The 13,756-nt window shown below is 42.0% G+C and overlaps 1 protein-coding gene across 2 annotated transcripts; it reads left to right on the plus strand.

Moving 5' to 3' along the window:
- The first annotated feature begins 649 nt into the window (after positions 1-649).
- Positions 650-12,988, plus strand: LOC117375282 (MAGUK p55 subfamily member 2-like). 2 transcript variants are annotated; one of them, XM_055223483.1, is made up of 15 exons: positions 650-859; positions 1,020-1,157; positions 2,782-2,830; positions 2,956-3,056; positions 4,003-4,158; positions 4,495-4,677; positions 4,751-4,858; positions 5,903-6,022; positions 6,081-6,212; positions 6,288-6,390; positions 7,855-7,923; positions 8,011-8,172; positions 8,249-8,451; positions 9,461-9,589; positions 11,416-12,988. In XM_055223483.1, the coding sequence occupies exons 3-15, from the start codon at positions 2,800-2,802 to the stop codon at positions 11,590-11,592; spliced, it is 1,674 nt and encodes a 557-aa protein (XP_055079458.1). In that variant the 5' UTR covers positions 650-859; positions 1,020-1,157; positions 2,782-2,799; the 3' UTR covers positions 11,593-12,988. The 2 variants fall into 2 exon arrangements, with proteins under 2 accessions (XP_055079458.1, XP_033827467.1); XM_033971576.2 differs by lacking the exon at positions 1,020-1,157 and having other exon boundaries at positions 653-859.
- Positions 12,989-13,756: the final 768 nt, after the last annotated feature.

Below are 13,756 nucleotides of genomic sequence, written 5' to 3' on the forward strand. Positions count from 1 at the left end.
CTCCTGACTCCTGGCTCCTGACTCCTGACTCCTGACTCCTGGCTCCTGACTCCTGGCTCCTGACTCCTGACTCCTGGCTCCTGCCTTATTGCTCCTGGCTCCTGACTCCTGGCTCCTGACTCCTGACTCCTGGCTCCTGACTCCTGGCTCCTGACTCCTGACTCCTGGCTCCTGCCTTATTGCTCCTGGCTCCTGACTCCTGGCTCCTGACTCCTGGCTCCTGGCTCCTGACTCCTGACTCCTGGCTCCTGACTCCTGGCTCCTGGCTCCTGACTCCTGACTCCTGACTCCTGACTCCTGGCTCCTGGCTCCTGGCTCCTGACTCCTGGCTCCTGGCTCCTGGCTCCTGGCTCCTGGCTCCTGGCTCCTGGCTCCTGGCTCCTGACTCCTGGCTCCTGGCTCCTGGCTCCTGGCTCCTGACTCCTGGCTCCTGGCTCCTGGCTCCTGGCTCCTGGCTCCTGGCTCCTGACTCCTGGCTCCTGACTCCTGGCTCTTGGCTCTTGGCTCTTTTGTGTTGTACTTCATCAAAAGCAGGTTCTGTTCGTGGATGTTGGACACTGAGAGACTCGCTGCTTTAAGTTTGAACAGGACGATATGTGTTTTATTTTGAAAGGCAGCACCGGAAGTAGAACCTGTTTTGATAAAAATTGATGATTTGTAGAAACAGAGACAACAAGGAGCACGAGACACGCACGGCTGGACGCGTGGGTTTGAGGCAGAGACAGAAGACACTGAACATGTGACAGGAGCCAACCTTTTACCTGCAAAACCACATTGATCTGGATTTATCTGGGCCTAAATGGAGCTGTGAGGGAGACACTGATGCGCGCGCACTGGAGGAGACGCACGGCTCACAAAGGTGCGTCTGAACGAGTCTGAACGAATCTGAACGAGTGCGTCCTCAGAGCAGCGCGCAGTCCAAAAACACATTCACACTGCTCTGTTCCATTTCATTTTTCCTTTTTTTTTTTGTCATATTTACATGTTCATATTTACATGTTCATGCTTTGTGTTTCCAGACTCATCAGGACCAGTCACCAGAGCTCATCCCTCAGGTCTGTGCGCGGGGCAGGTTCATCCATCTGCACGTTTCCATCTGGAGATAAACCATAAAACACCTGAAGACCCCATCAGACCTGCTTTAAGACACCTGGCCTGTACGTAACATTAAATAATAAGAGCCGTGAGTCAACCAGGACACAGCCCAGGCTCTGTGTCATCTCCAGCTCATCTGAGGCGTAATATTTGGCCCTTTTTTGTAGTTTATCTCCTGTGAATCTTTAAAAAATATTTGTGCGTTTGTGTCATTAAGTCGTTAAAGTGCAGGTCAGACCGCTGCATCACTGTGATTGTCCCTGCACCTGCGTTCATTTGTTTTGTGCTTCTTTCCTTTCTGGCGCAGAGGAGCAGATGGGAGATGGTGGAGCACGAGGGGAGGGTGGAGGAGGAGGAGGAGGGGCACGTGGGGCGGAATAAATCAGAGCAGGAGGTGGGGGTGGCTGGGTGCTGCCTGGAAGTGCAACTGGGTAAAGAAAATGCAGCCAATTAACTAAAGGTGGTCTTGATTTTCAGGCATGTTCCTTAATTCCTGCTGCTCCTTTCTCTTACGTCACCTCCTGTGCTCCAGCCTCGGTGTTGTGTAATAGTCCAGAGGAGACCAGCTCGTTTCCATGGCAGCCACCAGCGCTACGCCAGCACCGCCACGGCCGTAAAACAGCTCCGGTAGAATGAGACATGGCGGCTGGATAAACATAGTTCCATTAGTTCCATGTTTCTGCTCCTGGCTCCTCCTGGAAAAACACAACGCAGCATGTCGGTTGTCATGGCGATGTATAGATTAGTCACGCCCCCGTGCCCCTCCCCTCGTTTGCATTTTCCCTGTGGTAAAAATACTTAATATTTCTGGCAAGTTTGTGGATGGAGAATGAAAGAAAAGTCACTAAACGGCAACATTTCGTCACTAATTCAAGCAGCTCCTGAAATCTGCTACGTCAGACTGTGATAAATGTGAAGTGTTTATGTCGTGGAGCAAAAGAAGCACGAAAAGAAAAGCATAGACATGGTTATTACGGCACGGAACGATAGTACTCAGCCTCGGAACAATGGAATTTCCAGTTAAGGCTTCACAATTTACTTCAATCGAACAAAGACTGAAATGATTTAGGGAACACAACAGCCCCTGTAAACAATGTAAACAATAAAATATCTGACTATAAACAGCTGCTTACCCTGTAGTTTAGATCTGCACAAACACGATCTCAAATGCATTCAGTCCGTGTGTTGGTTTAGAAGTTCAGTCTTTTCTTAAATGCGCCTGAACGTGTTTGAAACGTGCGCTCTGAACAGAATCTAAACAAAAACTGTAAATCTAACTCTAATCGCAAGACGTATCACAAAAATCAGTTTGTTTTTTCTAAAATGCTGCAGCTTTATTACAAATGTGTCTCCATTTAGATTTTTATTACTCAAAATTATCTTTATTTATACAGGGAAACCCAATGAGAGCACTCTCTTTAAAATACAAAGCAAACAGAAAACAAAACAAAAAAACGCTCCATATAAAACATTAAAACAGGAGCAGGTTTTAAAATAAATAAGCAGAACAAAAATATTACACATGAACAGTATAATGTAACAGTTTATGTGGTGATTAAAAGTCAGAGTTTAGTACAAACAAAACCTCTGCTCCACTTATTCGATCTTAACGTGGTCTCGATGTCGTAGAACACGGAGAACCTTCTGTGACTCTTTACATGTTCTTCCATGTTTCTTGTGTCTCAGATTGACTGGAGCTGTACCATGCCTGTGGCCTCCACCAGGACAGAGCCTGGTGAGCGCACTCTTCATCCGCTCCTATTACATCACAACACCCCCACGTTCACAATGACTCAAACACAAAAGCCTTTGTCTCTTTGTTTCTGGACGTTTGGGATCATTGAGTCTTTGTCTTTTTAGCTCCTCAGGTGTTGGACGCGATGAGCGACAGCACGGCCAGCTCCACCACCGCCAACGACCTGGACCTCATCTACCTCAAAGGCATCATGGAGAACCCTCTGGTGAGCAGCAGCCGGTTTTATATAAATATCCAAATCACATCAAGAACACACAACACATTTTGTACAAATTTAAAACAGTGAGACAGATTTACGCGTCTTAAAAACACATACTCTGTTAAATGAACCATGTTTTACTGGAGCTGTGTGTTTGCTTCATTCTCACACTTCAGCCCTAAATCATCTTCTTAGAGCTCTAAACATGCTCAGTTCACATTTTGTCTGTTTAGTCGCCTCACAGACGCTTCTTTGGTCAAATGTACGGCTCTATTAGCTTAGCGAGGACTTTATCTGGTTGTTTATTCCCGTTTCTGTGAGCAGAGGCAGCTCCAACACCTAAATGTCTCACTGAGGTGAACTCTATAAAGCATAAAGTCCAAACTATGGCCCGGGGGCCAAATGCGGCCCTCAGAGCACTTTGTGTTGGCCCCTCAGGCCTCCAGCTGAGTCGGCCCAGTGACCACGAGCAGAACTTTTTACTGCAAATTCTAGTAATTCCACCACTATAAACCCAATGATTTTATATTGACACAGACTTAAAATGAATGTTCCAAGCCTAATTAAAGTCAAAGCTGTGTAAAACACAGCCGTCTCAAAGTCGCACTGCAGTGATCAGCTGTGGCCCTCCACTTACACTGTGTTTAGATAAAAAGTTTGGACATCCCTGATATAAAGCAACTTCTTCAAAAGGTGAAAACCATGTTTAAAGGGGAATTAATAATATGTGTTTGTTTATACTTTAAAACGTGCTTTCATAATGTGGACATTGTTTTCAAACTATTTATCTGTTTCTAAAGTGACCAGTGCCTGTACAGTCATACTGGAAAAAAGTAAAATCAGTTAAAAGAATCTCCTGTTGATATTGACACAGATGAGTTTCATGAGGCTGTGTCTGTGACGGTGGGTTCAGTTCTTTCAGCTCTTCACCTGCCGTCTGTTTTTTCCCCAGGAGCAGGATGAGAGCCTGAAGGCACCACGGCTCTCTCCGGTGCGAGAGAACAACGTGGAGCTGCTCCAGGAGATTCTCCGAGACCTGGACCCGTTCAAGAGCCACTCGGACACAGTGGCCGAGCTGTCCAACATCCTCACACAGCCGCACTTCCAGGTACAGAGCACGAATATAAATGTTTAGATGTAGAAGTGACTGGGATTGAGTCTGCGATTATAAAAACTGTGGATCATTATTTTGTATTTTGGACATTTTAAATAGAAGTAACGCAGTAATTAAAGATCAGTGTGCACAAGCGGCGAGGGGGAACGTCCTGAGCAGTGACATGTTGACAACAGGAGAAATATATTATTAAAAATGAATAAGAAGGTGATTCTAAGCCCATTAAAAGCTCTTTAAAGTGATTTTGCGTCACTATAAATGAGACAAAACACAAACGCTCTTGATGCACTGGACGCTCTTTGGTCTAAAGCAGATTCTTGTGTATTTCAGTCCCTTCTTGAGACGCACGATTCCGTGGCGTCCCAAGCGTGCGACAGCCCGCCTCCCAGCCCCTGTGACTTTGTCGACCACGATGATGAAGACGAGGATGAAGACGAGTGCGACACACACAACCACCACCCGCCAGACGCCGTGCGCATGGTGGGCATCCGCAAGGTGGCAGGAGAGCATTTGGTACGGACACTTTTTAAAGATGTTTATGTTGTTGCTGTTTTTGTTTGATTTTCTATTTGCTTTTCTTTTTCAGGGAGTAACATTTAAAGTAGAAAACGGAGAACTGGTCATAGCTCGGATTCTGCACGGAGGAATGGTCGACCAGCAGGGCCTGCTGCACGTCGGAGACATCATCAAAGAGGTTTTTGGTTTTAAGGATGAGATGTTTGGTGTTTTTATATCAGTCCATCATCACTTTGTGTCTGTTTCAAGCCCATATTTCAAGATCAGGAAAAGTATTCTGAAAACAAAGAAAAAAAACTGATTATTCTCAGTGAGTGGGAAGAGTCTCTAAAAACTAATAATAATATGATGTAAAATAATGCACTTTTGCGTAACAAACGGTGTTTTCTAATTCCAAGATAAAGAAAATAAAAACTGAAAAACCAAGTTGAAATTTGTTGCAGAATGATTTTGAAATGTTTATGAAAGTCACTGACAGTTTAAAAAAATTCATAACGCTTTTCTTTCAAACTATTTTTTTAAAATGTTTCCAGAGCCTTTAGAACGACTCTTCTGACAATAATCTGAGCGAATCCAACACCGAAGAACGAGCCTCATTGTCCAGAGGCACTTTGAGTCACATGGGTCAAATTCGACATTTTAACACCAGAGACGCCCCGAGCGTAAACGCCATTAAAGGAATAATAAGTGTTTTTCACAGACAGGGGGCAGTATCTCCACAGACCTGACTAGTCCTGATTTCTTCCTGTGGGTCGATCTTAAAGAAAAGGTGTGTGTGAATAAACCTCAGACGATAAACGACTTAAAATGTGACATCGAGGATCAAATAAGAGACATGAGCCGGAAATGATTTAAATGTGACGCAGAGTGAGTTGGATCAGGCTGTTCAGGGAGAAAAAACAAAATGATGGACACTTTTTAGGTCAATTAGGTCATTTTTACTTTCTCTAGTTTAAGTTGTGATAAGTTCAAGTGTAAGTGACAATTCTAACTGTATATATCGCCAAAAATCTCAGAAGGTTCAGTTTATCTACTGCTAAAATTTGGTGAGTTTAACTTAAGAATTAAAGGAGCGACTGAAGATTTAAAAGTGTCAGTGACTTTTGGGACGTTTCTTTTATGTTTGTGAGTTTGTGACTGAGCTGAGACATAAATCTTTCAAAAGGACATTTTAAGAAACACCTAAACAGGAAATATACTTGAACGTTTTTTGTCTCCTCAGGTAAACGGTCGAGACGTGGGCCGAGACCCCCGCGTTCTGCACGAGGAGCTTCAGGCCGCCAGCGGAAACATGGTCCTAAAGATTCTCCCGAGTTACCACGAGGCCATCCCCCCACAAAAGGTGAGCGAGCAACGGACAATCAAACACGAACACGACGTGAGACACTTTTGTCCTTTAGGTGTTCTTCAAATGTCACTACGACTATGACCCCGCCCACGACGCGCTGATCCCGTGTAAAGAGGCCGGTCTGAGGTTTGAGACGGGGGACATCCTGCAGATCGTCAACCAGGACGATGTCAACTGGTGGCAGGTAGAAAATCCAACAAACGTTATGTATATTTATGTGATTTAGGATGTAAGATGTAGTTTTTTGTTTTGTTTTGAGGCGCGTCACGTCGAGGGAGGAAACACTGGACTGATCCCGAGTCAGATGCTGGAAGAGAAGAGAAAAGCGTTTGTCAAGAGAGACGTGGAGCTCCCACCAGCAGGTAACAGCCAGGACGGTCAGAATAATAACTGTTCCAATTATTGTCTGTGTAAACCCTCAGACATCCAGGTCTGATCCACAGCAAAAGATGAAGTTTAAATCTGTCAACTGGACTAAAAGTTTTCAGAGTGAGACAAACTTCTTCACTCCAAGTCTGAAAATTCTCTGCTGGGACAAACAAAGTAATGTGTCTACTCCATTCAGTGAAGAGTGAGCGTTAAACTGGAGAAACTAAACAGACACTTCATAAGAGAATGAACCAACACGAGAGAGAGCAGCTCAGGACACAGTCTGCTGTTCATCTGCATCTCAAAGACACGAACCACGAAAGAAGAAGAGAGAGAGGGTCAGATCTGAGTCAGAGAAAAGAAATGGTTTGAGAGGAGAGTTAAAGAAGAGATTTTTGTTAGGAAAGACGATCCTTTTTTAACAGAAATGGAGCCTGAGACATAATTTCTCCCCCATCTACAACTCCATCCTCAGACCCAAAGCAAACAGAGGAAACAAATAGAACATTACAGGCTGGATAGAGTTATTAAGGCTGAAACTGTAGACAAAAGCTGTTTACAGTTTCAGTGTCGTTAGCGCCTCCTTCAGACAGATATGAGGCAGTGTCCAGCAGGAATCTGACCAGAGCTGAAGAAGAGACTTGGATAAACAGTCAAACGTCTTCAGTCCTACAACTTTTTGTCCAGTGACAGATTTAATTTCATACATTTTTGCTATTCCAGCCATTTTAACTATTCTTTTATTGAGAGTCTCCTCGTTCATGAAGTTAAAATCCTTATTGAGGCATTTATAATCATAGTATTTACGTTTAAATAGACATTATAGACACTGCATCAGATGTTTCAAGTAAAATGATTAATGCATCTGCTTTGCTGCTTTGGAAAATTAAAAATAAAACAAAAAAATATCACTGAGTTTTAAGAGGATAGTTGATAATCACGTCTGTAAAGTGTTTGGATCTGTTTTTAACGTGATGCATCGACTGAACTGATGTATAAAGGTAAAGTTCGTTGGGTTAACTCTGAAACAGAACTCTCTAAAACACAGTTATTATAATTCTCCGCCGTGTCAGGATCTATGAGAGTGTACATACATGTGCAGGGTGTATCCAGCATTCATCCCATTCTCTGCAAATTATGTAACTGGATGAAGGGCACAACGATAAGAAGAACGAGCTTTAAACGAAAAACAAAGCCAGCGATAAGAAGCTGCTGCTGCTTAAAAAACTGGAACTTATGCCTGTGTCGTATTATTGTTTCAAAGCCGTATCTTCCAAATATGAAGTTTGGGAAATCACTGTTTTGTTTTACTTTATTTTCATGTCTGATGCCACAGCAGGGGGCAGTGTCAGTTGTGTGACGCTGCCCCCTGCTGGTGTTACACTGGACGACAATAATAACATTTAGTTTCTGAATGTGACACAAACAGATGCTGTACAGTTCTGCTAATCTTACAGGTAATCTGTGCACCGGTGTTGGATTAAAGAAGAAAAAGAAAATGATGTATGTGACCACGAAAAACGCAGGTAAACAAATATAATTATGTCATTAAAACAATACAGTGTCTGCTCTTCTTCTACTTTACTTACACTTTGCCTTTTCTCTTCTTTCAGAGTTTGACAGACATGAGATTTTACTTTATGAAGAAGTGGCCAAAGTTCCACCGTTCAAGAGGAAAACTCTGATTCTGATTGGTGCTCAGGGGGTCGGGAGGCGGAGACTGAAAACCAAACTTCTGCTGAGAGACCCACTGATCTTTGGCACGATTCTCCCCTGTAAGTCCAGACCCAGCGCAGTCACAGGACGTTCACACTGTGTTTGTCTGATAAACGTGTGATTAACTCTCTCCAGACACGTCCAGAAAGCCTAAAAAGGGTGAGCGTGAAAGCCGGATGTACGCCTTCACCAGCCGAAACAAGATGGAGGCGGACATAAAAAACGGCCGCTTCTTGGAACACGGCGAGTACGATGGAAATCTGTACGGAATCAAGACGGAGTCCATCCACGAGGTGGTGGAGGCCGGACGTGTGTGCATCCTGGACGCCAACCCACAGGTCAGGAACATAAAGTGTCACTGTTTAAATCATCAGTGAGAAGCGTCAGACTCATGTTAAAACTACGGCTGCACATGGGCAGGTTTGACGACTAAGTCCACAGAATATTTAAGATTTAATTTAAAAAATGCAGTCGATTTATTTATTTTTAAGTTTATAATTTAACTTCCTGGTTGGTCTTTGGGGGCGACACACGTGACATAGAAGTGACATAATGTCATGAGAGGGAGGACTCCGCCCACAGACCTCCACCAGGAGGACTCCGCCCACAGACCTCCACCAGGAGGACTCCGCCCACAGACCTCCACCAGGAGGACCTCACGTGACTCACATCCACAAGTCCCTAAAAGTAAACAGAGAGCAGCTATGCTAACAGCCGCCAAAGTCAACTGTTTCCTGGATGTATTGGTGGGTGAGGTGAGGGACATGTGGGTGGAGGTGCATCCTGGTGGAGGTCTGTGGGGTCCTCTGGGTGGAGCTCTGCAGTCAGACTCTCATGGATTTACTGCAACTAGAATCAAAACGGCCAAAGCCTGTGCCTCCAGATTACACAATAGTTACGACTGGACTAATAAAAAGTAAATGACAACCAGAAAGCCAGAAAAATGTCCCTGAATTTTGAATGGAGGTCGATAAAATTCACTGCTACTTATTTTTGCCCTTATTTTAAACAAACTTCCTCTCAACTGATGTAAAACTAAAACTATGATAAATGTCACTTGATAATAGTTATAATAAATCAACCAACTGGCAACTGAAATATTTCAAAAAAAAGTTCCTGATTTTGCCACATTCAGCCGTTTATTTGGGGATTTTAGATTTGAGGCTTATTTTTGTCTTTGTGCTCAAATATGTCGTGGCATTCCACACACACTGATTTCTTTTGATGCCGTCACACACGTCTCAGGACATGATTAGCTGCAGTTGTGGATAAGTCAGCCGGGCGTCATGTGTTTGGCTCTGAGGGGTTTTCAGTCGTCAGATATGAGCCTGTCTTTGTCTCCTCTAGTCTCTCAAAGTGCTGCGGACCTCAGAGTTCCTGCCGTACGTGGTCTTCCTCCAGGCTCCGGAGTTTGAGGTGCTGAAAGCCATGAACCAGTCGGCGGTAGAGGCCGGCGTGGTGCCCAACACGCTCACGGTAAGACGGAGGAAAACGCCCGAAACGTAGGTCAGAGAGTGAGGCACGACTCATAAAGAATAAAAAAGACAGAATAAAATAAAAACACTTACAGCAATTCATAAAAAAGAAGAAAAACAAGCATGTAACAGTCTCACGTGTCAGCTCTGTGGACAGTCTGTGGTGCACGTCTGCGTTGTGTTGTTTTTGTTCAGTTTGATGTGTTAAGAGCCACAGGACGCAGAGGGAACTTCAGGAGCCGTTTAATCTGGTTCACAAAAGCACAAAATAGGATCAACATGTGCCGCTGTTTATCAGTCCAGCCCAAACTCTTTCAATTCTGAATTTACAAAGGACAAAACGACAAACCTGGGTCACAAAAGTGCAAAATAGGATCAAATATCTGTTTATCGGTCCATCCCAAACTACAGGAGAGAAGAAAACGGACAGAGTTATCATCTGTTCACAGGAATAAATAAAATCAGAGCGACATCAGAGCTCAATATCAACTTAAACACAAGAAAAATATAATTACAGATGTAAATAAAGGCACAAATAATAACAAAATGACACTTTAACCGTGGGATTACAATAGATACTGACCTCTTGACCCCAAAACTGGATTTACAAAGAGAAGAGGCGGAGGTCAAACCCTCGATTTATACTAAAGGCAAAGGTCACACGAAGAAGAAACAAAAACACAGAAGAAGAAGTGTCTGGAGGACCAAGGCTGCAGTGAAACAAACGGCATTTATGAGCAAAACTAAAACTAAACTAGTATCGAAACTAAATACTCATTTAAGCAAGTATCAATATTGAAAATAAATCACATAACTGGATTAAATTTGACCTTTTCTGCACAGTTTCATCCTGCGTTTTGTCAGAACGAGCAGAAAACCACACGGTATAATAAATAAATAAATATTATTTTGTGTGGAGCTTTGATGATCATTTGAGCATCAGAATCAGTGCTGAGTTTTGAGTCGATTCTTTAGATTTAAAATCAAGTTCGAGATGTTAGTATTAGAACAACACGAGGACAGGCTTTTATAAATCTGTCAGGGCAATTTAATTATTTGTGCTGGTTCAATCTGCTCCTGTCCATCCATAAATAACATCAGACCTGGAGCTGTTAAATATTATGAGTGACGACTGTACGAGAGGGGGTGGATGGTCACTATTTATTTATTTATTGTTTTATTGATTGTTTTATTTATTTATTGTTTTATTGATTGTTTTATTTATTTATTTAATTATTATTTTTATTATTTATTTATTTATGTTTTTTTTTTAGTTTTTTTTTCTATTGCATACTCTGTGTGGTTTGTGTTTTGTTTTCTCAACTTCTGTGCCCGTGTTATTGCTTTCCATTAATATTACCACTTATTATGCTTACCACACTTAGCTACGGTTATTTTTTAAATTTATTATTATTTTATTTATTTATTTATGAATGTATGTATTTTGATTTTATGTATTTATTTATTTAGATTGTATTTATTTTTAAATTTTGTTTATCCATTTTATTTATTCATTTTTACATGTGTATGTACATTTGTATGCACGTCTCAGGATGTATGTGTGTATGTATATTTACTTTTTTCTGTCCCTGTGCTGACCCGGTGCCCAGGGGTGAGGGGTGGGAGGGCTGTAAAATGTTAAAATGCAATAAAAAATATGAATAATAAAAAATAAAATTAAAAAAAGCTCTTGTCCAGCAGAGGGAGCCATAATCCACACGCTTAAATTGAAAAGGAAACTGAAAGAGAAAAGTGTTCCTTAGTGCTCTGTAAACATGTGACTATACATAATTGACCTCTTATTCCACTTTTATCTGTGTTTTCCAGGATGAGGAGCTGCGCAGAACATGTGACCAAAGTGCCAAACTCCAGGCCGCCTTCGGTCACTACTTTGACCTCGCCATCGTCAACGACAACCTGGACGAGACCTACCGCACGGTCAAGGCCGCTCTGGAGACCGTGTCCAAAAACCCGCAGTGGGTCCCCGTCACCTGGGTTTTCTAAAGTTAAGAAATGGCACAAATTATCCAGAGACGAGACGACAAACAAGTTTCCTACTATTTCACAAGAATTACAAAGACAAGAGGCGGAACTCATGGGCAAATATGGAGGAAAATGATTTAAAAAGCCACAAAAGTCTCTACAATCCCTACAATCTTCGACATTATTAAGCAGTTCCACATTGCAAGGACTAGATTAGCGCACTAGTCGATTTGGATTTCAGTAGCAGGTGTAAAAGTCTGAACACGGTGCTTTTCTCTCACATGATGAACTGAATGTCCATAAAAACCACACGTTTTACATCACAAGGCCCAGACGAGGGCGTGGCGGTTCATTTCGCGCCGGTGCCTGCTGCGCGCCAAGACCAGTTTGCATTTTATGTCCGTCATCGGTGCCAAATTGTCTTTAGTCTCTGTCAATGTTTACATCCAGTCTTACATTTGCATCGTCGACATATTTGTATTTACTGCAGCAATAACCTCGACGTGTCCTGTTTTATAAAGCGAACATGGAAGTGCCAGTGTGTAAATAAAAGTCACATCTCAGACACACACATAACTCACACTTTGCACACTGTTTGTTTGTTATAAGCTAAATATTTTGTTATAAGTTCTCCGTTGTAAATCGCTGTAGATAGCATGTAGATCGAAGTATATTCCAGACGCTCGTATATTCGGTATGAGACGTTTCCTCGTACGTTCGCCGGAGCAGCCGTCTTAAATCGGCAGCACTTACTGTAGAACATTCATTCGTTATAAAGACATTTTCAGACATATATCACTTGTGAATGGGCATGACTGTCTGCTAGTATTTGCATGTCGACGGTGCACATACGTGAAGCACACCGGAGGAAAGAGGCGACTACGTTTTTAAAAAAAGAGCATTTGCTAAACCGTGTTTTCCGTGCGCTTTGCTCTAACTCGACCATCGCTCATCGCTGACGCTCATCTGTGCCAACACTGCAGAGTTAGTGGTGGGAATTCTTATTTTGTGGCAGCTAACGATACTTGGACGCACAGTATTTTATGTAGAATAAACGGACGTATCTGGTGGTGGGTTTCCTGGCAGCTTCTCTCAGATACATTCCAAATATCCCGACTGTGTCTTTATCTGCTATTCTCATAAATGCAATAAACGATGTCCTTCCTCGATGACGTACTACAAACTCACTATAAACGTAATAATATGCAGCAGAAAACATTCACACTATTGACGATACTCGGTTTAAGTGTTGAGGTTTTGTATTTCGATTTAAACGTTGTATTTGTATGTCCTGGTGTCGGCTGCCACGAGCTACTACTTTGTTTAAAAAGTCGACTCCGAGCAGGAACGTCGACTTGTTTGGAGCGGCTGACTTTGTTAACGCTTTTCTTGTGTAATAAATGAGCAATTAACTTTTATTATTTGTGCAATATTTATGTATATATGGTGGTGATGATGGTGACTATTTATTTATTTATTGTTTTATTTATTTATTGTTTTATTTATAGTTTTATTTATTTATTTATTGTTTTATTTATTGTTTTATTTATTTATTTTTTATTTATTGTTTTATTTATTTATTGTTTTATTGATTGTTTTATTTATTTATTGTTTTATTTATTGTTTTATTTATTTGTTTTATTTATTTGTTTTATTTATTGTTTTATTGATTGTTTTATTTATTTATTTTATTTATAGTTTATTTATTTATTGTTTTATTTATAGTTTTTTTAATTTATTTATATATTTTTTGTTTTATTTATTTATTTATATATGTGGGGAGGTGTTTCGGGCGTGTCACAACGGGAGGAGGAAAAAACTCAGGACACACTGGAGGGACTGTGTCTCTGGGCTGGTCTGGGAACGCCCTGGGGTCCCACCGGAGGAGCTGGAGGACGTGTCTGGGGTGAGGGAAGTCTGGGAGTCCCTGCTCAGACCCCGGATAAGAGGAAGAACATGGACGGATGAAACTGGCCTGGGTCTATCTGAAAAGTTTTAATAACCGTCGAAATTCATTCCACTCAAAACACGCAGTTTTATCATAGTTATCCTGTTAACAGAGGGATTTTATTTATTTTGTTCTGTGAAAATGATCTGTTCATGTCGTTTAGCCCAAAGATAAGGTGAAGGACAGGGTTTTTCTAAAGACAAGAGACACTGGTCATTCTTGGTTCTTCTTTGGGTA

Source organism: Periophthalmus magnuspinnatus, chromosome 8 (genome assembly GCF_009829125.3).
Source record: "Periophthalmus magnuspinnatus isolate fPerMag1 chromosome 8, fPerMag1.2.pri, whole genome shotgun sequence".
Lineage (NCBI taxonomy): Eukaryota > Metazoa > Chordata > Actinopteri > Gobiiformes > Gobiidae > Periophthalmus > Periophthalmus magnuspinnatus.

What these genes read in the sequence shown, in the direction of transcription:
- LOC117375282 (XM_055223483.1), top strand. Translation starts at nt 2,800, where the DNA reads ATGCCTGTGGCCTCCACCAGGACAGAGCCTG. An exon ending in GCATCATGGAGAACCCTCTG is followed by an intron (nt 3,057 to 4,002) that starts GTGAGCAGCAGC and finishes TTTTTTCCCCAG; the next exon opens with GAGCAGGATGAGAGCCTGAA. An exon ending in TCACACAGCCGCACTTCCAG is followed by an intron (nt 4,159 to 4,494) that starts GTACAGAGCACG and finishes TGTGTATTTCAG; the next exon opens with TCCCTTCTTGAGACGCACGA.